General features: G+C 39.0%; 1 protein-coding gene across 1 annotated transcript in view; it reads left to right on the top strand.

The window, feature by feature from the left end:
• cnksr2a (connector enhancer of kinase suppressor of Ras 2a) overlaps positions 1 to 26,084 on the top strand; it is a 410,446-nt gene that overhangs the window by 260,957 nt on the left and 123,405 nt on the right. Inside the window, 5 exon segments of the mRNA XM_048602521.1 lie at positions 10,581 to 10,714; positions 13,271 to 13,306; positions 21,641 to 21,678; positions 21,681 to 21,714; positions 22,623 to 22,834. Coding sequence (XP_048458478.1) covers positions 10,581 to 10,714; positions 13,271 to 13,306; positions 21,641 to 21,678; positions 21,681 to 21,714; positions 22,623 to 22,834 — 454 coding nt within the window.

Here is a 26,084-nt window from a genome sequence, read left to right as displayed (position 1 = left end):
CATGGTTAGAACGTTAGATTGATAAGGCTGGCAGTTCTTCATTCTTTTCTCGGGAATGGGCTCAAAGGCTTAATTTAAAGAGGTGATGAATTGTTCAGAAATTGCTTCAATATACTCAAAGTGCTTTATTTTGTTGAAAATATTGCAACAGGAACATGTTTTTGTTATAACTAGGTAATGAAACAAAAATAGCAACAAGTTACCCAAAAAAAGGCATTTCTCCTGTTTACTAACTAAACCAAACTCTTTATGGCTCTTAGTTATATTTGCTCACAGTACATGGCAATTTCTCCTGAAACAATTATTTGTAAACCCTTTCATTTCTTCTTGAAGCTGCCTCTGATAAACAAAAACCTGTGCTTGGAAAATCACAATTTTATCCTGAATATGCTGGTTGCATGGCTTCCCACATCTGTAGCTCTGCAGTAAGTGCCTTTATGTGCAGTCTGCAGCAGCCATTAAATGCACATCATTTGGAACGTGATATTAGAATGGAGCAGCTGAACATGTCTAGACTTTCAGAGCTGTAAGAGAATCAGCTCCTGAAAAATCACAACTTAGAATCACTCGGTGAGTTAAAATGTCTGCAATTTCCACTCCCTGCTGCTGTTGAAATGAGAGAAGATGTGAGACAGAATTGGATTTTTTTTTTCCGTTATCAGAGTAATAGCATTTAATGTATAAGAAAATTTGAGCATATGAGAGTTGAAACCCTGCTTTCACTGCTGAGGACAGAGTGCTCCATGTTATGTTGAAACCTACATCTCACTAAGGAGCAGAAAAGCCAGACTGCAAAGATTTTGAAACCTTTGAAAATGCACGTCTTACAAGCCATATTAATGGTATCAAAAACAGAAGTTGCTGGAAAAGCTCAGTAGGTCTGGCATGTATGTTGAAACGATATATTCAACATCAAAGCTCAAAGATACAGGGAGACTATTACTCAGTATTTGACCACACTGACATATCAAGCTGAATCCTCTGAGTATGAACAGCTGAAAGATTATCTCATCATAAATAGGGTTGTTTTAGGCTTGAGAGATCCTGCCATGAGAGTGTATTTACTGAGAGAGGAGCAAAAGCTGCCAACATGTGCAACAGCTCTGTAGTCATCATCAACTAGAGAGTATTAAGAGGAGAACAGATGAGGCATTGCTTTCTGCTAAGAGATTCTTGGCTAAATAAGAAAAACAGACTAGGGAAAAGAAATAAATATATGCAGAAAAATTAAGATGAGCGGACATGATGTAAGAGAGAAGGAAGCTTATCCAAAAGTCAGAAAATCAGAGCTATAATGGGAAAAAGCTGGATCAGTTTGCAGACCAGAGCCTAACTAGGAAGGACCAAAGCAAGCTTATTAAAATGGTTGCTGAAGAGATATCAGATAATGATTCTGGCCAATCAGTTTACAGCGTACAATGGACTGGCATTGTCAGATCTGAAGGTGATAATTTGTTTGTGACTGTTAGCGTGAAGACTACAGGAGAAGAACATCAAGTAAATGTGAAGTGTCAGATAGACATTGGTGCTTTGTACAGTGTTGTGAGCTTCAGAGATTTGTGCAGTGTCATTTGTCAATAGTCATTTGTGGTTGAAGCCCATGATAGTAAAGTTGAGAATGGAAGGGTACTCATCCCAAGTAGACTAACTTAAACAGACAGCCCATGGCAATGGGAAGAATGAAAATCTGCAGTTCCAGATAGTAGATATTTAGTAAAATCCATTCATCGCAACTGAATCAAGTCTAAAGCTTCAAGTAGTAAGCTTAAAGAAGATGTTTGCAATGTTTCACAAGCAACTAAGCCATTGATTACCAAACACATCCTAGATGTATACAAAGATGACAACAGGTCCTGGTAGATAACTTGAAGTAGATGAAAGTGTGTGACTACACAACATCTGCCAAGGAGCTTTCTAGCTGTCCATTGATCCAATCTGAAAGACAAGCTAGAAGAGGTAGAAAAGAAGGTGTAATCAAGAAACTGATGACTTCTACAGACTCGATCATCCAGTGATCTGTTGGATTTATGAACTGTTTAGCAAAGTCCTTGCCCATTTTATTGTCAGTGTGATCATCTATGCAAGCTCACCGTAGTACAGTGACATTGGCACAGAAAAAGAATAAACCTTCACTCAAATGGAACAACTTGTAATAATACCAGAGCTGAATACAATAGTATCAATGATGAAATAATCATGTCATGTGATTCCAGTGAGATAGGACTTGAAATCTCTTTACAGCAAAGACAGACTGTTGTATTTGCATCCACAAAATTAACGTAAACTTCTGTTTTATTCGTTCACGGGATGTGGGTGTCGCTGGTTAGGCCAGCACTTATTACCCATCCCGAATTGCCCAGAAGACAGATAAGAGTCAACCACATTGTTGAGCAGCAGTATGCTCAGATATAGCTTTGTATTTGTTTGTAAGCATTTTCAACAATACCTGTTTGGGAGAGACAAAGTGAAAGTGGAACCTGACCATAAGCTATTTCAAACTATCTTCCTCAAGCTGCTTCTGTATAATTCAAAGCATCTGCAAAGATTGTTCCTTCATTTACAGAGTATCATCTGGATGTGGAAAGTAATCATGGGAAACAGAGTACTTTCCTGACATACTGTCGAGAGCAGCACTCCTAAGAAGAAATTTACAAATGCTCAAGCAGTGTGAAATCTTCCAGATTGAACAATAACAGGCACTCACCTGGAAGTTATCAAATAAGCAAAGACATTAGTCTAAAATGTTCCAAAATAGCCACCATGGCAACAGGATTTGTTTTTGCTCAGATCAATACAGGACGCAACGCGATGGAACTCTGCAAGTGCTGCAAGGCATAGTGATGAAAGGATGGTGTGAAAGCACTCAGGACACTCCTGTTGCTTTTAGAAAGTATTCGACATACTGCGACAAAGTGATAGCTGAAGATGGCATCTGGTACAAAGGATGTCTCTTAGCAAATGAAATAAGAAATGATGAAGCATATTTACCAGCTATCAAGGAATTGAGCCTAGTCTGAGGAAGGCAAGACAAGTGCTCTGTTGGCCAAACATGAGCAAGGAGATGAAGTTATTGCAGTGTTTGACAAGTACTGACCTGAACAAACTAAAGACCCACTTATGCTACATGATAAACCAAATGGAGTAGACTTTTTCACTCTCACAGGAGCTAATTATCTTGTCATTATCAATGAATATTCTGGCTACTAGTAGTTAGTCTAGCTGAAGTCAGTGACTACCAATGAGATTGTACGGTAGCAGAAAGCACACTTTAGTCAGTACAACATTCCAGACATTGTGATGAAGGATAAAGACCCTCTGTCGCTGAATGAAGAATTCACTCACTTCATAACGGATTGGGAAATTCAACCTTACATCATGTCCACACTATCTCTGGTCAAATCAGAAGGCAGTGAAATCACCAAAGGCATCGTAAAGTAATAAACAGAAATCAGCAAGATTTGGACAAGGCAACGTTTGAGTGGACGAGCGCACCTTCTGAAGGCATGGAAAGTAATCCAATCCAAAGAGCAATGTCATGCCCAATCCAAACAAACTGTTTGAATCGTGAGAAAACTACTGAAACAGACATGAATGAGAAAATTAAGACAAAATGACAACCAGATTTCATTTTGGTGGAACCGCCAAGTCATTGCCAGAGCTGAGTGTTGGGCACAGCCAGTCAAAGTGCAAATGTCTAAAGCTGTCAACAAAAGTCGGCCCACATGGGCAAATGGGACAAATGTTGAGCAGTTGTCACCTCAATCCTGTGCAGTGAATGTGCATGACCAGATGTTTCACTGCAAATGTACATATCCAGTTACAACGAGAAGTGCTGTTTGTTCACGTCAAACGGCTAATCAGGAGGATATGATTTCGCCACCAGCGCACAGGACAGCGTGACATTAGTTCCAGAGGTCCACCATTCCCCAGCAATAGAAATACATCAGCAACAACAGTTACCATGGCAACATCACTTGCCTCAGGTATGACACTCCCTGAAGAAGAAACATCTGGGAACGAGCAGATACCAGACAAACAGCCAGTGAGAATGCATGCATGTATTATTAGGAGACATGCATGATTTAAAGAATATGCATTCATTGCACGCACAGAGACTAATGACAGTGGAACTGACTACACTATTCTGATCATGAGTGAAAGTTTGCCTTGTGATTGTGTATTGGGTAACTTGTAGCAGTGAATGATGGTGCATGCCTTTTGTCTTATAAAATGGAAATGTTTGGAGAAATGTAACTGTAACTTTAAGGTATTGGCTGCCTTGCTGTAGTCATGTGACCACCTCCTCTGCTTTATCTGTGTGCAGGCTGTAGCAGTCATTAAGTGTGCATCACTCGGAGCACTGAATTTAAAGCGAAACAAACTCTGTTCAAAATTATACCATTGCATTTTGACTGCTCTGGGAAGAACTTCTTTAAAGTATTTAAACATGAATGTAGTTTCAGGTCTGAGGGAAGTTGATTGTGGAGACTAAATGTTATAAATTGTACTCAATGGTCCGCCTTTCTTCATTCAATTGTACTAAATATACGTGCATTTATTCCAAAAGAATGCTCTCGGTTAAATAACCTCAGGGCATCCATTTTGCTGTGCCTCTTCTGTTGTGTGAGGTTACTGCAGAACAGCAGTTACAATTGGACACTGCCTCGGGTCTCGGCCAACCATTGAGAAATCTCTTGGCTGGTGGTGATGAAATCTACTACTGGCTACTATTTTTCATGAATTAGATTAATAATTCTAACCTGAAATTCAATTTTAGAATTGTATTATAGATTTGCTTCATAAACAACTATGCTGCAAAGAAACAGTAATATTGCACATATTTGTTTAAAAATATACTTTACTCAATATGCAACTGAAATAAATTGCTAAATTTCATGATAGTAACAACCTGAGTTTTCGATGCACGTGATTTACAATTAATTAACTGTGTAACTGAGTCTCCACAATCCATATGGAGGGCATTAGTATCCGAAGGCAGGACAGCTCTTGCAGACATCTGCATGACAAAAACATCATTATATGCCAGCTATGTGCCAGAGATACATTTAACAACAGACCTCAGCCGCTAACCTGTCTTCAGGAGTTAATATTCATGGTAAAACTTGGCCTTGGTAGCAGGGCCTAGGGGAAGAAAAATGCCATCATTTGCCTAGATTTGGGTCCATGCAATAGGCCTGAAGTGTGCTGCACCTATCAGTGGTTCTATGGATTCATGCAGAATGATCTGATCCAGTCTCTGTGAAGATTCAATCTTTGCCAAATTCTCTTCTAATAGTAAAAGTTCTTGAACAATAACCTTAGTCCTAGAGATTCAAACCTGCAGAATATCACCATGACTTGGATTTGTGACAGTTAGTCAACCATCTGTAGTAGATGGTGAAGTATTCCACGTTGAATATCTCCCAAGTATTTTTATGTGCAGTCGAATAATGAAGAGGCTTGAGATATCAAATAGTAGGAGAGAGGAAACGTAAAGTTTCAATGCTGGACAATGTCTCAGATCTCTATGTACCCACTCTTACACAAAAGGAAAGGTTTGCATCTCTCTTAGTCTCACATGACAATTATGTTTCAATTAGAATATAATTATTATCTTTTTGGTAAACATAATTTTTAATAAATAAAATGCACATACAGTATAGCACTGTAAATATCTAGAAAGAAAGTATTGTAAGCTTACTATTTGCAAGATCGTGGCTTTGAATCCTGCTGCATAGCATTGATCGTAACATAAAATTTAGTGGTATCTCCATTTTATTTACATTCCTTTCCTCACACTGTCCACTTGGAAAATTCTTTCCACAATTCACCAGCTCCTGGGTCATTACCAATATTACTCTTTCATGTCTTCAGCAGTCCCAAGTGGTTGGCCCTGTTTCTTGGCATGGAGGTGTTTTCCCACTGCTTCTGAGCCAAACTACATGAGATATTGTTACTAAAATATGAGTAACTATGAATTGTAAATTCCCATCATATCTCATGCATTTGACCAGAGATCAAGGATCAATATCAAGCCAATATTTGGGAGATATTTGTTGCTCTGAATGCACTCGTGACCAGTATTTGTTGTTACAGTCCCAGACTAGACCACCAAATTTATTGTTATGATCACGAACAAGATCACCGAATTATGTTTTTGTTTGGTTAGGGCACAATAATGTTTATCTTTAAAGTCAACACGAAGTGAGATCCTGGGGATTTACCAAGAAATAAAGCCTTAAGATTCTACTTTTTCGAACAACAGCAGTAAACTTTACTGCCCAATGATAATACAATCTACAATAGATGAATAACTTATTTCTAACATTCAGGATTAACATCTGGTCAGCATGGATGCACTGTGTTTGAATACTGCACATCACAAATCAAATAGCAAATGTATTCAAGACAGATCCCATGGCTTTGTAAGTAAATCTCCCTTGACATTAATTACATAGTGGGTAATCAAATCTCATTAAACTTCACATGGGATCACAATTCTTCATTTTTGTTGACCTGATGTTAAAACTCCCTCTCAAAGAGGCATCTGTCATGTAATTAACTCAATGATGGCTCCTATTCTGGCCAATCACTCTCCTTTCCTGGTTCTGTGTCCCCTCAGCTCCAAATGCTATCCTCCAGTACTTATTCAATGGTACCGTTCCAGATTTTCACCAATAACTATTTAACAGTATCTCCTGCGGCGAATCTGTAGTTCAGTTGCCTTTTCAGCTCGACTGATCAACTACTCATTTCTGCAGGGAGTTTGTTTCTCTTTCACCTGGACCTCCCTTGAGCACCAGCTAGGCAGTGGTAGTCAACTGCACTTGACTTCTCACTGGGACCCAACTACAGAGACTGCAGGATTCAGTTGCCTTCTCTCCAATATAGCTAATCATTATCCCTTCTAATGTGGGGGGTATATTTCTGTCTGTCCCACAATTCACTGACTTCAGTCTCTGTATGTAATATTTTGCTTTGACCTGTGAATTGTCCTGAGTAACTGATTAAAAATCTTGCAGGGCATCTTTGAATATTGCCATCTAGTAACTCTGGGGCTGAGTGTGCTCTGAATGTTGAATTTCACTCAGAATGCTTACTCAGTACAAGAAAATGGATATAACTATGGGATTTAATCATAATGTTGCTCATCTTGATTGATTTTAAAAAAGAGTAGAAATGGTTTGAATCCTCCAAACCAGAGTTGCCTCATTTTAATCTTTACGTCATTATTAACATGGCTTTGGGATTAGGTGGCACAGTGTAGTTAGTGTAGAGCTTTAAACTTCCAGGAGCTGAGTTCAAATTCAGTCCCAAATGAAATTATAAAAATTCTTTTTTCTTTCAGCTCCATTCATCATATGTGTAATGAGATTTGGCACTCTTAACTTATTTTCTGTTCTGACAGACATGGGTCATTGCACAGATATTGTTCCATATTGAATGTACAATTGGAAATCTCACTCAAAGAGCCTGTAGGAATGGTCATTGTGAAAAATGAAAAGATTAATACTCAAATATGTGTCATGTAGTGGAAATAATATTGCTATTTTATAAAATTATCAATTCCTTAAGGCTTGGGAAATCAACTTCTTTCCCTAAGGTGTAAATTGGCTTGAAAAATTTGATAGTTCCTATCCCCAATAGGGATTTCTGATCAAACTCACTTTAAAAGTTCAATATGGTAAAAATATTTTGTTAGTCTTTCGACGTCAGGACGGAGGTGCTGTGCCACTTATTAAATCTGCCCATATTAGTTCAACTACTGTAAAAGAGAACTCATAATCAAAATATAATATGTTGGACAGTCTACATCCAGTAATTTCCTTTAACTAATCACCTGAGTGACTGAGGAAATTATGAAAGAGCAAAGACATTGTCTTCCATCAGCTTATAATTAAACAAAATAATTTGAGACTGTGCTACATTTGACCATGTTTCAGCATCTTAATCAATTTTCCCTGCCTCCATACTTGCTTAAACCTGTTGCACCTATTACATTTTCCAGTTCTGGTGAAAAGCTTCTCCACCTGAAGCGTTAACTATTTTCTTCTTCTATGTGCAGAGCATTTGTGGCATTAGCTGTTTTACATATTAGATTGTTAGCACTATAAGTATTTTATCTCTCTATGCAGACCTTTGTCACTCTCACTTCAATTGAGGCAATTTTAATATAATTAAAACTGTTTGCATTTGGAAGAAGGAAGAAAGAACTTGGATTATGTGTTGCTTTCACATACACAGGATGCTCCAAAGTTGTTTACAGCCGATTGAATACATTCATTTGTTGAATTGTAAGCAAGGCTTTCATGTTTGTTCATTGGGTAGCTCAGCCTCTCTGGAGGAGGTCTTGTTTCTGGGCTTACTTAATGTCAGCAGGGGTGAATTTCATGAGAAGGAAACTTGTTAAACAATGACTTTAGGCATGATGTGGACTTTAGGAGCAGTTATCACACAGGCAGTTGACATTGGTCAATCAGGCCACTTTTTCATTCCTATTCTCACTTTTTTTTGTATTTATTCATGGGATGGCTAGGCCAGGATTTATTACCTATCACTGATTGCACTCAAGAAAGTGGTAGTGAGCTGCCTTCTTGAATGACTGTAGTCCATGTGGTGTAGGAACACCCAAGTGCTGTTAGCAAGGGTGTTCCAAGCTTTTGACCCTGAAAGGTCTGACATTGTAGCTTCAGTTATGCCCAGTTTTGAGTTGCTTAATCTGTTTGAAATGTACCGATACTGCCATGCACGGATGTACCTGCAAAAGGTAAGTTGGTGAGGATGAGGTCAGGTAGCTATTTCCCTCTCATTGGTTCCTTCACTACTTAGCACTGACCCAGTCTTGAGAAGTGTCCTGTGGCCAGCTTGACTGGAGTGGTGCCACTGTTCGTGAAAGACATTGAAATCCTCCATCCGTAGTATATGCTGTACCTTTGTCTCTCTCAGTGCTTCTTCCTGTATAGCATTCCACAATAAGGAGTACTGATTGATAAGCCAAGAGAGGTAGGGGAATGGATGGAAATAAGTTGTCCTAGGTAGAACATGTCTTTGCTCATGTTTGACCTGATGCCATGAGACGTCTTGGGGTCCAGAATCAATGTTGAGGACTCCCAGGAAAACTCAGTCCTAACTGTAAACCACAATGCTGCTCCTCTGGTGTGTCTGTCCTCAATTGGGAGAGGACAATATCCAGGAATGGTGGTACCTGAGACCTTGTCTGTAAGTAAGGATTCAGCGGAGCATGACTATGTCAGACTGTTTCTTTCCTAGTCTGTGGGACATGTCTCCCAATTTTGGCACAAGCCCCAGAAGCCAGAAAAGAACTTTAATGATCAATCGGCCTGGTTTTGCCATTTTTGTTTCCAGTGCCAAGGTTGACGGCAGGTGGTCTGTTCAATTTCATTCGCTTTAGTTGCATTAAACTGCTACAAAATCTGCGTACTTTGCAGAGTCCTATGAGACGACAGTTAAGAGTCAACCACAATGCTTTGGTTTTGAAGTTGCCTGTAAGCCAGACCAAGTGAAGGAGGCAGATTTCCTTCCCAAAAGCACGTTATTATTGTGACCAAGATTACTGGATTTTTTTTCAAATTCCAGATTTATTAATTGAATTTACATTCCCAGCTGCTGTGCTGGTATGTGAATTCATGTGCTTAGGTTATTTAGCCGGGCCTTTGGATTACTAGTCCAGTGGCATTACCACTACACAAGGACTGCTCTCAATACTTAGGCTTTCTGATGTGAGAAGGCAGTCACGATGAGTACTCACCCTTCATCATCTTATGACATGCCAATGAATATTATCAACAGTTGACTGTCTCTTCAGTCTTTCACTTGGCTGATAATTCGATGCCCATGGTGTTTCAGAGTCTGCTATGTTCCTGGCTGCAAAAATGTACTTCTGATATCAGAGACAAATCTTGAAAGTTGGGAGCACTAAACAGATTCCACCTTTTGTTGCTCAATTCTGATGGGCTTGCCGAAGATGGCATCCTGACTGGAACTTAGTTGATAGGAGTCTTTGCTCATCTGAATTTCACCCAGTTTGGTTTTTGCTAACAGGAAATGGTTGACAATTAATGTGCAATATCAAATGCAGATTAAACTGGATGATTAATCCTTGTTAACCTCTTAGGAGAGAGCGTTTCAACTTCTGGAACCAGATGCCTTTGAACCAGAGAGAGGAGAATGAAAATTAGTATGGTAGAGGGTGGGCTTGTAGAAACCAACATCCCCTCAAACTGACTCGTGAGATCAACTCATGAATAGCAATAATTGCAAGATGGTACATTGTTTATTTCTCCATGTTGATGTAGTTTTATAAAATGATATTATGCCCTAATTTAGATCAGAATTTGTAATAGTGTTTGTATCAGATGTTAGTGGCACCTGATTATATAATACCATGTCATTGTTATCATTTCTGTAATGATTAAAAAAAAGCAGTTCCACATGTTTTTATGTTCTTATAGTAAAATAATTGCCTTTTATAATTTGACTTCAATTAATATCAAATTCTATTGAAATCAGACACTTTATCTTACCTGTTTACCATTCTTTTTTGTCTTTATTTTCCAAAGCCAATTATCCCAAAAAGTCCAACTGGTAGTGTTGCCACGCCAACCGGTACTCTCTGTACACCTACAAAACGAGATAGTTCTGCACTTCAGGATCTTTTCATCCCCCCTCCTCCATCCGAGCCATACACTCCCAGGTAATCCTTTGTTCTGATTAAAGTGTTTCATTTTACAAATAGACGTAACTCTTATAATAAATGTTCCTGCATATGACTTTTGATGAAATGCCTGATAGAGTATGATGCATCAATATTCAGCTGATGCAGTTCAATTTTATTTATAGCTAATATCTTGACACAGTGTACTCCTGTTAAATCTAGAACTGATTTTCTATAGTTTTTGCTTGCATCTATGAAATCACAATGTTGCTCAATATGCTGCAGTACAAAACCACTTATTGAACAGATGTGTATTCCAAGTATATAATTCTTCAGGAAAATTAAATGGAGTGGAATGTTACGAGTTGGTTAAAGTGTAATCAATACAGCAAAGCAATGAACAAAAGATTGGCATGTAAAGTATGTTTCCCTTATGGTATACCAAAACTAATTTCACTCCAATGGAAATCTTTGTAAATTCAGACAGTTTATGACTTTTGATTAAAATTTATTCACTTTAATGGGGTCAATATTACATTCTTCCTATTTCATTTATAGTCAGTAATGTGAAGAACAAAAGTAAGATTCAAATTAGTACACCAATGAATGGAGAATGCTCTGATACTGGGTTTCACTGAGCTGAACTAGCAAACAAATCTCGTGATGAAACTGAAAATGTGCATCCAGCAAATTCATCTTGGTGACATTTAGTGAGAATTGAATCCTGCATAAATGAAGGAGGTTGAGATCACTTTGAAATTTTGCAAAACATAACAGCATTTAACAGGAGTTCACAGCTGAGTGTTGGGAATTAACCATAGTAATTATGATGAAAATCATGCATGGCTTTACTAAAGTATTAGGTCTTCAATATACAGTGGTACCAGAAAAAAACAGTTGATAATCTTCATTGAAGTGATATATTACCAAATGTGTTTTAAAAAGCTACTGCTAAAAATAAAAGCATAACAACTAAAAAAAAAATTGCCTTTAACTAGGATTATAGTTAGAAACATATTTACTTAAAAGAAACCCATACTGCTATAATTTTGAGCAGACACTTAGTTTAAAATCAATATTTGGTGGTGTAACATTTGTTCTAAGAAGCCTCCTACAGCCATTTCATCATTGAACTCTTTCATTCTGTTATGTAAAATGAGTATGTATTCCTTTTATATTCTGTTGCAGTTCAGTTTTGAAAATACTAGTTTTAATTTACAGACTAGATTGACCATTTTCATACATCTTTCACAGTGCAATTCTTAAAAGATATGTTGTTTTGGATTCATGTTGTATTGCAGGAGTGTTGACTAAGATACAAGTATGTAGGTTTTGCTAATGAAGGAAACACTTTGCCATTAGCAGGACAGATGCAAAAATCCCAAATTTCAAAGGGGTCATAAGTTATACTGCCTGACAAAAAGTGTGCTGATTCATTGACAAATTCACACTGATTAGTCAAGGTGTTGCCGTGGAGAACATACAAGGGAACCATTATCGTGTAGATTTTTGTTTCATTCAAAACAAAATGGTGTAATTGCTAGACATGTAGGACCCTAATAGGATATACACGCCTGCTAGTAAGAGTAATTAAGCTACAGCACAAACGTGACTGATAATCTTCAATCCTAACATCCCCAAGGTTGTTCAGCAAATGCTGTCAACCTGTGGAATCATATCAAACTTTTGACATTATCTTATGTGTGTTACAAGCACAGACTGATTGGGTATTGTGCATTTTCTATGGCAATGTCTTAACCAATTAGTGTTGACTTGCCAAGCAATCAGCACCCTGTATTCATGCGATGTAGTTTATTCTTCCCTTTGAAATTTGGCGTTCTTGTATCTGTCCTGATGAGTGCAAAGAGAAAAACTTCAACAACATGTTTCTTTTTTCTTCAGCAGTTCTCAATTCTTTGCCAGCAACTAAATTTTGATGCTGTCAGTGTATTTCTGAACTATGCTGCCAAACTTTGGAGCTTCGTTCACTATGTTTCAAAGAAGACATCCAACTGTGATTCTACAAAGCTATTATTTCTTTCATCTCTCTGCAAAATTTGAAACTAATAAATTTGGGCTTCCCCGTGTAATTTGAAAAATGCCAACTTTATTTCAGTATTACTGTTCCTCAATGTTGACCTGTGCCCAGCTGCCATGCTGTAGTGTCTACTCTCAAACATCTTGTTTAAAACTGTTTGTGAACATTGTTCAGGTGAACTAAAGAGTTTTGATGGTTTTATTGTTTGGTTCAGGGATTTTACAGTTTTTCTGCCTATTTAAGAGGCAGTATATGATGTAAATTAATTCACTGGGTAATGCCTGGTGTAAGATGGAAGTGGGCGAGAGATAGATTTCCAAGCTGAATTTGAGTGTGACAGCTAATGGAAGTGATGCCATTGAGCAATCAAAGTAACTTAAAGTCCTGACACATCAAATAAATCCTGAAGACCTTGTCTCATTTACAAATTTCAGTTCCTTATTTATAGCAATAATTTCACAAAAATAACTCCCAGAGTGTGGGTATTTTCTTTTAATTGTTCCAGATGTTGCGTAAGTTAATTTGTGGGTGCTTTATATGTATGACTTTTTTTACAGAAGGCTGGGAGGTTCCAGTATCTCTAGAATTAACAGGTAAGTCCCTGTGAGATGTGTCTGTTCATTAGCTGTGATCCAGTGCTTGATATAATTTTAGAACAGAAAGATAGACTGTTTGTAAGTAAACGTGTCTAACAATGAAGCAACTCTTTAATTTTGTGTTTCATTGTTGTGCATTGGAAGCGAATATGTATGAACATTGTGTATGTGATGATTAGGATGTGTCCGTGCATGGAGATAACTTGGATTTTGAGACTACAATATGAGTAAAAACCACAGGTTAGGCTGAGTTTTAAAGGCAAAGATGTCACCTTTGCTTTCTTGAAATTGGAGGCCCTGAATTTTTCAGAAATATTTAGGTGTCTAAAAACTGCAAAAACATTTGTATAGACTGTTTCATGGAAACATCTGGACCCTAAAACAGCAAGTTGGCATATTTGTAAAAGTAATAGGTGAAATTATATTGCAGTATTTCTTAATGCTGTAATGAATTTTCACACTGAGCAAATGCTAGTGAAAATTTCACACAATTTTTCAAGTAAAACCCAGTTTTTCCATCATTAATGCTACTGATTTCATATTTTGAATAATTTACAAAGCTGAAGCATTGCACAGCTGCAATTAAATTTTGACAGGAGAATGTCGATAAAATGTGTGAGCATTTTCTCTTCAATGTGTAGACATCTTCCACGTGTCATGAGTTCCATTTTGCACCAGCACTCCAAACAGGGAGAAACCATGGTTCAGCTTCCAAAGGATTTGTTTTCATCTACTTCAAATGGTTAAATTTATGATAACAGGTCTAACTTTGCTTGCAATACTCATAAATCTGTTTCAGTGATGCATCCACTGAAGTTTGGTTATCTTGCTGTAGCAGCTCATGCCATCACTGCATATTTCATCTTGTTTGATAGTTATTATCTTGCAACTTAAAATAAGCTGCCACTTTAAAATGAAAAAAAATTCAAAGTGTCAGCGCAGATGGTAGCATTTTCATCTCTCAGTTGGAAGACTGTAAGCTCAACCTTCACTCTGGTACTCGAGAACACACATTCAGACAATACTTCATTACAAAGCCATTTTTGTAGTGAATATCTTTGGGCAGGACGTTAAATTGAACTCTTTGTTCAGTTGTAAGTTTAAGGAGGTTTAAGGAGTCCTTCTAGTTTCCCTTCCAAAGATTTTCTGTTAGCCATGACAGCAAAACAAAACAGATCTATTGATCTTTCATTTGCATCCTGGTCATGAATGGTAATAGAGATAGTTTCAGTGTGATATTATCAATTATTCCATGCAACATTGTGATTGCTATCAACCTGACAACAAAGCTGTGTTGTATGTGGATGACAACACATTATCACTGAAGCATTCAACAGTTACAGTGAGATATATTGAGTAGTTGTGGCACTGAAATAGTTTTACATGTAGTGCTTAGAAAGTTTTACCAGATAACATAAGACTGTAACCTTAAAATCATCTAAATTTATAATTCATTTTCCTGTGGATTCAAATTACTGAAGAAAGTTCCCCAACTCCCTGTGGGGTGGCACAGTGGCTCAGTGTTTAGCACTGCTGCCTCTCAGCGCCAGGGACCTGGGCTCGGTTCCAGCCTCGGCTGACTGTCTGTGTCGAGTTTGCACTTTCTCCCCGTGTCTGTTTGGGTTTCCTCCAAGAGTCCAAAGATGTCCAGGTTAGGTGGCTAAATTGCCCACAGTGTTCTGGTCTCCTGCAAAAGGAAATATATACTTAGAGGGAGTGCAATGAAGCTTCAATGGGCTGATTCCTGGGATAAAAGAATTGCCCAATGCTGAGGGGTTGAGTAAACTACAGTTAAGCTTTGTAGGAATTTAAAGCGTGAGAGGTGCCCTCATTGATATGTATAATAACAGAAAGCTTGACAGTATCATCGAATACTTGCAGTGTGGAAGCAGGCCATTTGGCCTGTCAAGTCCATATAGACCCTCTGAAGACCATCACACCCACTCCCCTACACTATGCCTGTAACCCTGCATTTCCCGCGGCTAATCCACCTAGTCTGCACATCTTTGGACTGTGGGAGGAAAGCAGAGCACCCAGAGGAAACCCATACACACAGGGGGAGAATGTACAAACTCTACACAGACAGTCACCCAAGGGTCGAATTGAACCCAAGTCCTTGGCACTGTGAGACAGCAGTGCCAACCATTGAGCTGCCAAGCTGCCAAGTAGATGCAGAGAAGCTATTTCTGCAGCCTTGGGGAGCCTAGCACTGGAGGTAACATACTCATGGTATAGTTTGGCCATTTAGGATTGAGATCACATATTTTTACTCAATCTTTCAAATTCCTGATGCCAGACAGGAAGTGATATTCATTTGTTGAGTATATTCATGATGACAGGTGAATAGATTATTGGATACTTAAGGAGTTAAGTGATGTGGGACTTGTACAAAAAAGTGGAGTTGACGTAAAAGATCAGCCATGATCTTATTGAAGAAGAGAACAGGCTCAAAGGGCTGCATGTTTTACTTACATATTAGAAGAATATGATGCTTGAATAGATTTACTGTTCACGTTACCAGTGCTGTTCAGTGTTTTACAGATGTAGATTACATGCTTTGTGAGTCTTATCTCTGCTGAAAGCAAAATTGAGTGCTGATGCACCCCTATAATTCCTAGTGAAGATAGAACTCCAGATTGAATCTCCTTCCCATTCAGCATGTTAATTTCTCATTGAAAGCTGAGTAAGGTCATAAAAAGGCAGTTGTGGCAGAATAATGAGAAGTATTTTTTCTGAGGCTGTAGATTACAACTTGTTGTGCTAATCCTACTCGGAATGGGTGATACAGATAATGGATGACCAAAGTGTAAATAAAGTCTAACCCCCTCACCCCTACTTCACCTTGATGAGCGCAACACCTCCAAAAAAAGATGTTAAATAAATTCACATTCGTGCTTCCGACTTCAATGTGGGAGAATAAAATAGGGAATAGTTTCGGATGTCACCATGTACCTGCATTTCTACATCAATGCCATGCAAAGACTACTTTTTCAGTTTCCCCCATTATGGGTCCAACACATTGAGTTTGGAGATTATCTCCAAAACCTGTACAATATTTTCTAAACTATTCTTCACAGATAGGAGATAATCCAATCTAAAATCTCAACCATGCTAAACCCCTACACCATTGACAAGTTTATTTTGTACGTCACGGAATCAGTGGCAAGCCACTGGTGGCCAGCATTTAGTTAACATCCAAGACTTCTAATTCATTGTAAACTTAATAAGCCAGAGAAAAACATCCCATTTGAATGAAGTATCAAGTTTATGTTTTTCATCTCTTCACATTAGTGAATCCTGTTCAAGATGAAGTGCTCATATTTCTGCTCTTGTAAAATCATTCAAAATAAAATGGTGCTCTGAAGTGTAAACTAGCTATTACCAAAGATAACTGACCATTGACCTCGACTCCAAAGCAATGATTTTGCCCAAACTAATTTCACTTCTGCCTGGATGAACTTGGGTAAGACTAAAAGATGTAGGAGCAGAAGTAGGCCATTCAGTCCATCGAGTCTACTCTGCCACTCAATAAAATCATGGCTGATCTGATCTGATAATCCTCATCTACACTTTCCTCACTTTCTCCATAGCCCTCAATTTCCTTACTAATTTAAAATCTGTCTGTCTCGGCTTTGAATATATTTGATGATCCTGCCTTGTCAGCCCTCAATGGTAAAGAACTCCACATATTCGCTCCCCACTGAGAGAATAAATTCCTCCTCATCTCTGACTTAAATGGTTGACCCCTTACACTGAGATTATGCCATCTGGTCCCAAAAAAGCAGACAGCTTCTCAGCATCATCCCTGTAAAGCCATCTCAGAATCTTGTATTTTTCAATAAGATCACTTCTCATTCTTCAAAGCTCCAATGATTAGAGATCCAACCTCCTCATAAAATATCCTTCCACATCTGGACTCCGTGACCCTTGTTCAGAAGTTCCACTTGCCTTCCCTATTACCTGCTGAACGTGAATGCTAGTTTTTTGTGATTCTTGTACAAGGATTGTGCTGAGTTTTCTGGAATCTCTCTCCGTTTAAATAATATTCAACTCTTCCAGTAAAAGTGCATTACATAATATTTTCTACATTATATTCCATCTGTCAAGTTTTTTTTCTCTCATGACATAACTTGTCTATATCCCTTTGCCCACTCCTTGTGACATCATCACCACTTGTCTTCCCATCTATTTGTGTGTTATCCATGAACTTGGTGATATACATTCACTTCCATTTTCCAAGTAAGTAATGTACATTGTAAATAATTGTGGCCCCAGCACTGATCCCTGTGACATTGCACTATTTACACGATGCCTTCCTGAAAATGCCCTACTCATCCCAACTCTCTGTCTCCTATGAGTTAGCCAGTTCTCTATCCATGCAAAGTACTACCCCCAACACCATGAGCTTTTGTCTCAACAAGTAGCCTAATATGTGGTACCTTCTCAAATACCTTTGAGATTCTAGAAATCCAAATATATTTTTATCCACGGCTTCCCTATTATCTTCTCTTCTTGTTACCTCTTCAAAGAATTGTAATAAGTTTGTCAGGTATGATTTCCATTTTATGAAGCTCTGCTTACTCTGCTTGATCGTATTATATATTCCTAAATATGCTGCTATTATATCCTTTGTATTGGACGATCATTTTCCCAATGACGAATGATAAGCTCACAGACCTATAGTTACCTCTTTTTGTCTCCATCCCTTCTTAGTAAAGGTATTACGTTGGTACCTTTCCAATCCTCTGGAACTTTTCCATGAGCTAAGGATTCTTGCAAGATTGTTACCACTGTCTCTATAGCTACTTCCTTTGGATGCATGTACACAGGGCAATGCAATAGTCTTTGGATTGTTCTTAACAATTCTTAAGTACTTGGAAGAGGCATGTGGTGCAAGCCTGTGCAAATATCCATAACATTAATTTGGTCGCAGTAACTTCTCAGTGTTTTCATTCAAAGTGAATTTTCATGCTGAACATGGTGTGGGGTTGCATTTCTGAGATGCAGTAATTCTTCAGTTGGATCATCCAGTTTTCGTGTCACCCATTTCTGGTTAGGTATGAAGGCCCCTTAACTTTGTTTGCAATTGTTCTTGGTGGAAACCTAGATTTAACCCAGGATTTTAATATTTCATTGTAAATCTTGAAGAGTTAAGCTTAAGCTATATGTAGAAGCACAACAGAAAATGAGTGACATTGAATAGAGCACATTTTGCAAAGGCGGAGGACACAATGCTCCATTTCGTGAATTTATTCTGACTTGGTGCAAATGCAAATTCTTAAAGGAACATTACACACTTTCTGCTGTGGTTAGTGCTACCTCTGAGATTAACTCAATTGTATGTGCTCTATAACTTGGCAAAACACGGCTCACTTTTCTCTCTAAAAACGCAATTGCAATAGAAGCTGTCATTTAAGACCTGTAATTTGCAATGGAACTGTGGTCTCTCTCGATGGAGGGTAATTTGTTTACTTAGCGCCACTTCTAACAATTTCCTTGAAATGTGAGCAGCATAATGGGCTGTTATCTGTATGACCCACACTATGTTTGGCAATATATCGATGTACAATGTCACATAGGAGCACTCGTGGTGCTGCTACCCCTAGAAAATCAACAAATTCTACATAGTAGCACAAGAATGGCACCATGTGAATAAATTTGTCCCCCATAGTCTCATTGAAGGGGCATTTGAAATGCTAAATAAACTAGATTTTAAACTATTTTTTAAGAAACATAATTTTAATCAGATTGAATCTTAAACATGTGGTTTGTTAGTTGTCTAAAATTTCAATTGTTACAAGAGATTTACTCAGGCAAAATTCTTCTAAAAATTTCTTTTCAGGGAAATTGAAACAAAGAAGCTTGTTTGTTCACCACTCGCAGATTAGGTGTAAAATATATCCATGATTATCTTTATGCTGCAAGCTGCATTCTTCAGGTTTTTAATGCACTTTTCTCTGAATGACACTTTTTCAGAAGCTGAACACAGAAATGCTTCAATGCCCCTTCAAAGTCTGCAAACAGTAGATTGGCATGAGGCTGACTAAATTTAGTGCTATCTGAGCCAGTCAGTGAATTGGCAATTAACATTTCATAGAACTTGCCAGAGAACTGGCAGAGATTAAATTTATGCCACTATATAGCTCCAACATCTCAACTCGCATTCCAGCCAGTTCGAAAAATCTACACTTTGAAAGGATAGGGAGGCAGGCAAGGTCCAAGACACAATACTAGATAGAATGTAAATAGGATTTCCTTGCATTTTGCTACTGCTGACTGCTATTTCACACTAAACAAAAACATTTGCTCTAGATTAATGCAAAGACTAGTTTGAACGTTAATTATAAATAAGCCTTCCAGAGCATGTTTAACAGATTGTCTTTCATTGGAAATCAATTTCAACAAGAATCTTTCCAGCTAAATCTAAATAACAGATTTCACTGTACCATTTATGACATTAACTGCTCTGCGATGTCTGACATGATTTGAATAGGATTAAGCTCTATTAGTTTTTTATCTTTAAAATAATGTGTGCATTTTCAGTCTTTAAGACAATTCCATTTTCAGTGTGTTATCAATTAATTGAAAAGAGTGGTAAGCCTACAAATTTACATGATCTACCACTATGCCATATGGACGAAGGAGCTCCCAGCTTCAATCCCTGGTATGTATTCAAACTGGTTAAAGCAATTCAGTGTAGATTTAGAGGGGTAATTTTACTGGACAGGAAGGTAACAAAAGAAACAGCAGTCAAATCCTTGCTTCTAATTATTTTCCAATGGTCGGTGCCAGAAATGTCCATGCATGTAACTAAACAATGTGCCACTGTCATGGCCACCCATGAAGAATGGGAATTGATATAAAGTAATGTAACTGTTGCCACCTATACTATTATAAGAGTGAGTCCTCATTCTCATTGACCTAAACTGTATTGAGTATGGGAAAGCTGCAACATTTCAAGCCCAATTCTCCAACTCACAATTGCTAAGAACATGATCACTGAATCACTGTTTGTGCCTCAGTATAACTTGCTGTCAAGAGAGAGGAAAAAATTGAGAGGAAGGGTTGATTTTCTTCTTGAAAAAATCTCTCACTCTGATTAATCGGTGGTTCTAGGTTTACTGTTGATAACTGACTTGAGAATTTGCAGTACCCTCGTGATACTACTTAAGCACAGATGTTATCGATTATGATTTAAAACATTATATAGCTCTGTAGATAGTATTTCCAGAAAGCATCAAAAATGTAGCATTTATTTTGGAATCACTTCTGAAAGAATTATAAATTGTACAATGTTAGCATTTTTCCACCGTGGAGTTTATATACTTGTACATTTTTTGACAATTATATCAACTGTATGATTTTTTGGTGCCACTGTAAATGTTCTTTTGTCTTGGTCACACTCTGAAATATTTTTTGTCGGGATGCAGCTTTTTTCCCTTTGGGTCTTTAATCCAACATGAATTTTCTAGAATTATACTCATTTTCAAACATTGTACTCATTTTTGCTTCTCAGCTAATTGCTTTATTCCATTTATTTTGGTGATATTTTATGACATTTCCCTCCCATTCATACAGTCCCCAACCCTCCCCATCCCCAAAAAGAAAACGGTAGCATTTCAGGAGTATTAACTCTGTTCTTTCTAACAGTGTCAACCACAATTCTCGTGGGTTGTGAGACCTGTTTGCTAATTGTTCTTCTATTTTTAAACCAGGCAAGTCTGGCAGCAATGCTTGACATGAATCAGCTGTAGAATGTAGGAGGGGATTAGTTAGCTCGGTTGACTGGATGGTTGGTTTGCAATGCAGAGTGATGCCAACAGCATGGGTTCAATTCCCACACTAACTGATGTCACCATGAAGGACCTGCCTTCTCAGCATCACTCCTCACCTGAAATATGGTGACCGTCAAGTTAAACCACCAGTTGTCTCCCTCTATGAGACAGCAGCCTTATGGTCCTCTGGGACTATGGCAGTTTTATTTATTTCATTAGGGTCATGTGTGTTGTGGATAGCAGCTCCATTGATTGATAAAGTAGATTACGTTTGACACTTGACTTTCTTTTTTATGCAATGACTCCTTCTATTGGTGTTTATTTTCTGCCATTAGTTATTGACAGAAAGCCCTAAAAATACCTTGTTGGCTGATCTGTCATGAGGACTTGATAAGCTCCAATGTTGCTGCCCATCCTTCATAGCTCAGAGAGAAGTAATATTATTTGAAAGGTGTGCATTTTCTACTCTGTGCCTTGATGAATGAAAAGTCCCTAATAAATAGTGGTCGAAGACAGCCTCTCTCCACCCTCCCTTCCCATTTTTTTCTCTCTTCAGTGATCCTTATCCGTACACAGTAGAATTGGTAACTCTAGGCTTGGTACTTGCAACCTATTGATAAATGTTGTTGGGTGAGTGTGTAGTATCTTAGTTTCTGTTAAGTGAAAATGTGGATGTTTGTTTCTCAGGTTTCTCACGGAACTTGTAATATTTTCAAGAGAAATTATGTCAGAAAGCATGCCCAACCATACCTCACTGCATTGCTTTCTTTTAACCTTTACAGATCCCTTTCTAAGAGCAGACATATTGGTTTTACATTGCTTGATTGAGTTGAGCATGATAAAACCTTGTAGCATCTATACTATGTCAGTGGTGCATCACAGCAATTTACTTCAGCAGCCACAGATCTCAAAATCCCATCATGATTCAGGGAACCACAGGACCGAGCGTACAAGATTGACCAAAAACCTGCAGTGCATGTTGTTCAAGTAAATTGCTGATAGCATTTGGGCTTGAACTGAATAGCTGCAAAAGCATTTATTATACCAATCACAAAAAGATACCACGGAGAGCCTTATGACTTTGGCATTTTATAATTTACAAACTACTTATTTATAAAAATGTCTTCTAAAGTCTCAGTGACAGCATGATAACTTCCATGACAAAATTACATACCTGATTTGTTGATGCGTTCCGCCTTTCATGAACCTACTGCCTGAGATGTGCAATGTTGACGTGCTTGTCAAAAAGAAGTGGAATTGTATAGTCTGATACCATGTACAGTTCCTGTTTTCTCCTGTCATTGATAAAAGTTCACAAAAACCATAACCTCCTCAATAATGCTAATCATGCAGGAACTTACAATTGGAGATGCATGTGCAGCAAACATGTGAAATTAAAATTAGAAACGTTCAGAGAATAAATATGCTGTTGACACTATCATGTAAATATTTCTTTCAATGGAATAACAGGCTTAATTTCTGTTGGTATGATCAGAAATATAAACAGGATTTGAATCATATTTTTCTCCATTTAAAAGGGATGATAAAGGGAACCTGCCCATTGAGGATTCCAGCAGACATGCTTTAGGCAAACCAGTGCATAAAGGATCAGAGTCGCCCAATTCTTTCCTGGATCAGGAATATCGAAAACGCTTCACCGTGATTGAAGGGGATGCGATGATTGTCAGCTATGATTACGACACCAGCAGGTCAAGTGTGCCAGGCAGAAGAGAAAATACCCTGACCTATGGTAATTTGAGCTTTTGTCTAGTCTTTATTGTGTTCAGAACTTGCCCCAATCATCTGTTTTCTTTTTAAAAAATTGTATCTGTGCCAAAGTGTGACCAGTTGCGTCAAGAGCCTTCGCCCACTTAACCTGCACAACCAGAAAACACATCGCTGTACTTCAACCAACTGGATCACAAAGGTCACTGACCCTTCAACCAAACAGGTCCCAGAGTTCACGCTCTCATTAAGCAGAGCCATGTCACTAGTAATCAGCCACATTGTAGAACCATCTTATTTCACTTCGGATTATTTTGAAACTGCAAAAATGATCAATTGTTAACTCCCAATAAAGAAGTCTGCTGTAGTCGATTTAGTTTCTCTTATTCATAAAATATGAACTTCGATTACAAGGCCAGTAATTGTGGCTTTGAGCAGATGGTGATGAGTCATCTTTTTGTACCACTGCAGTCAATCTGATGCAGGTACACCCACCAAACTGTTAAGGAGAGACTTCCATATTTTTGCCAAGGTGAAAAAGCAGTGCTATCCACTGGATTTTCATCATCAAAATGGTAGCGGGAGTCAGGAAAGTTCCTGGTCAGATGTGTCATGACACCAGGTTATAGTCCATCAGGTTTATTTGAAATCACAAGCTTTCGGAATGTTGCTCCTTCGTCAGGTGAGGTCAGCAGCGCTCCAAAAGCTTGTGATTTCAAATAAACCTGTTGGACTATAACCTGGTGTTGTGTAACTTCTAACCTTGTCCACCCCTGTCCAACATCAGCATCTCCATAACAGGAAACTTCTTGGCTTGGTCCCACCTCCTCAGGCTGCAATGTGTCTGCAGAGCTGTGAAGGAATGCATAGGCAACCAGGTGCCAAAACAGGCAGTGTAAAAGATTGACGTCTTAAACATTTTCGAATGGGAATGACATCACTGGCTAGGCTTGCATTTATTGCCCATCTTAAAGGTTGGTTCAAAATCAACCTCATTTTGAAGAGTCCAGAGAGCCATGTGGATCAGACTATGTGAGTAGAACAAATTTCCTTCCCAAATGGACAATTGTGGTGGGTTTTTTAATGAAAATTCATAGTGGTTATGTTGTCACCATTAGACTTGGTTGTTATTCCAGAATTTCGTTTTGAATTCAAATTTCACCATCTGCCATGATGGGCTTTCAACCAATGGCCCCAGATTATCAGCCTAATGTTCTAGATTACTAGTCAGTCCAAAGATGTGTAGGCTAGGTGGATTGGCCATGCTAAATTGCCCGTAGTGTTCAGGGATGTGTAGATTAGGTGGGTTATAGGGGGATGGGTTTGGGTGGGTACTCTGAGGGTCAGTGTGAACTTGTTGGGCCAAAGGGCTTGTTTCCACACTGTATGGCTTCTATGATGATGATGATAATGTCACTACACTGTGCCACCATCTCCCTCAGTGCTGTGGTACGTCATTCCAGTTACAATGAAATTAGTACAGCCGCCTGACCCTTACCCCTCATACTCTCCCACCTACCACACACTCCCAATGCCCTATCAATGCTATCTAATGTACCTCCACTCAGCTACATGGCTATTTGTACCCCCATGCTAAGCCATAACGCTTCAATGCCCATTCATCCATTATACACTGTTTAGAACCAATTAACTGTATAGAGACAATGGTATGTGTAAAAGAAAGCTTTAAAATCAACCACACATTCATCAATTTTTTTTTTGTTCATTCATGTGACATGGGCATCCCTGGCTGGGCCAGCATTTATTGCCAGTCTCTAATTGCCTTTGAGAAGTTGGTGGTGAGCTGCTTTCTTGAACCGCTGCAGTCCACATGCTGTAGAAAGACCCCACGTTGCTCATACGGAATGAATTCCAGGATTTTGACCCACTGACAGTGAAGGAACAGTGATATATTTCCAAGAAAGAATGAGTGGCTTGGAGGGGAGCTTGCATTTGGTGGTGTTCCCATGTATCTGCTGCACTTGTCGCTGTTACTCGCTGCAGCATTCCTAGCCTCTCATAGCCACTGTATTTATATGGTGTGTGCAGTTGAGTTTCTGATCAAGTAAGCCCCAGCATGTTGATAACAGAGGATTCAGTGATAGTAATACCATTGAATGCCAAGGGGTGGTGGTTAGATTGTCTCTTACTGGAGATGGCTGTTGCTTGGTATTTATGTGGCACTAATGTTACTTGCCACCAGTCAGGCCAAGCCTGGATATTGTCCAGATCTTGTTGCATGTGAACATGGATTGCTTCAGTATCTGAGGAGTCGTGAATGATACTGAACACTGCGCAATCATCACCGAACATCCCACTTCTGACATGATGGAGCGAAGGTCATTGATGAAGCAGCTGAAGATGGTTGGACCGAGGACATTACCCCAAGGAACTCCTGCAGAGATGTCCTGGAGCTGAGATGACTGACCTCCGACAACCATAACCATCTTCCTATGTGACAGGTATGACTCCAACCACTGGAGAATTCCCACTGAATCCAGTTTTGCTAGGCCTCCTTGATGCCACACTCAGTACAATGCAGCCTTGATGTCAAGAACTGTCACTGTCACCTCACCTCTGGAATTCAGCTCTTTTGTCTTCGTTTGAACCAAGGCTGCAATGAGACCAGGAGCTGAGTGGCCCTGGCGGAACCCAAACTGGGCATCGCCGAGCAGGTTATTGCTGATCAGGTGCTGCTCGATAGCACTGTTGGTGACACCTTCCATCAGTTTTTCTGCAGAGTCAAGAAGATCCAACAAGATGGTGGCAGAGTAGCAGCACAGCGTAGGGGATTCTGCTTGGGGTTTATCTGCTCTACTTTTACTTTTACTTTTACTTTTTATCTCTTTCACTTTTTGTTTCTCTCCTTTCACAACATTTTTTCCTCAGTTTAATCTACATTTTGTGAGGTGAGGGTTTGTGCATGCGGAGGAAATTATCACAGAGGAGATTGAGCCAGCACTGGGAGGGCAAGCCCAATGTGGCGGTGAGAGAGGTCCCCGGTGTCAATAGTAGTCATCCCGAGCGGTGGTATAAGCAGGGAACATGCAGCCTGGGGAGGCCGGCAGCGAGAGAAGGAGCAGGCAGCCCGAGATGGCCAGCGATAGCAGGAGTAGGAACAGGCTTCAAGACAGTGAGAGCAGGCAGTTCAGGGCAGCAAGAGTGAGAATAGGCAGCCCAGAACAGCGAGAGTGAGGGCGGGAGGTCTGGGACAGCGAGAGCGAGGGTGGGCGGTCTGGGACAGCGAGAGCGAGGGCGGGCGGTCTGGGACAGCG

Source organism: Rhincodon typus, chromosome 11 (assembly GCF_021869965.1).
Source record: "Rhincodon typus isolate 14 chromosome 11, sRhiTyp1.1, whole genome shotgun sequence".
Classification (NCBI taxonomy): domain Eukaryota; kingdom Metazoa; phylum Chordata; class Chondrichthyes; order Orectolobiformes; family Rhincodontidae; genus Rhincodon; species Rhincodon typus.
This window is presented reverse-complemented; position numbering and strand designations above follow the sequence as displayed.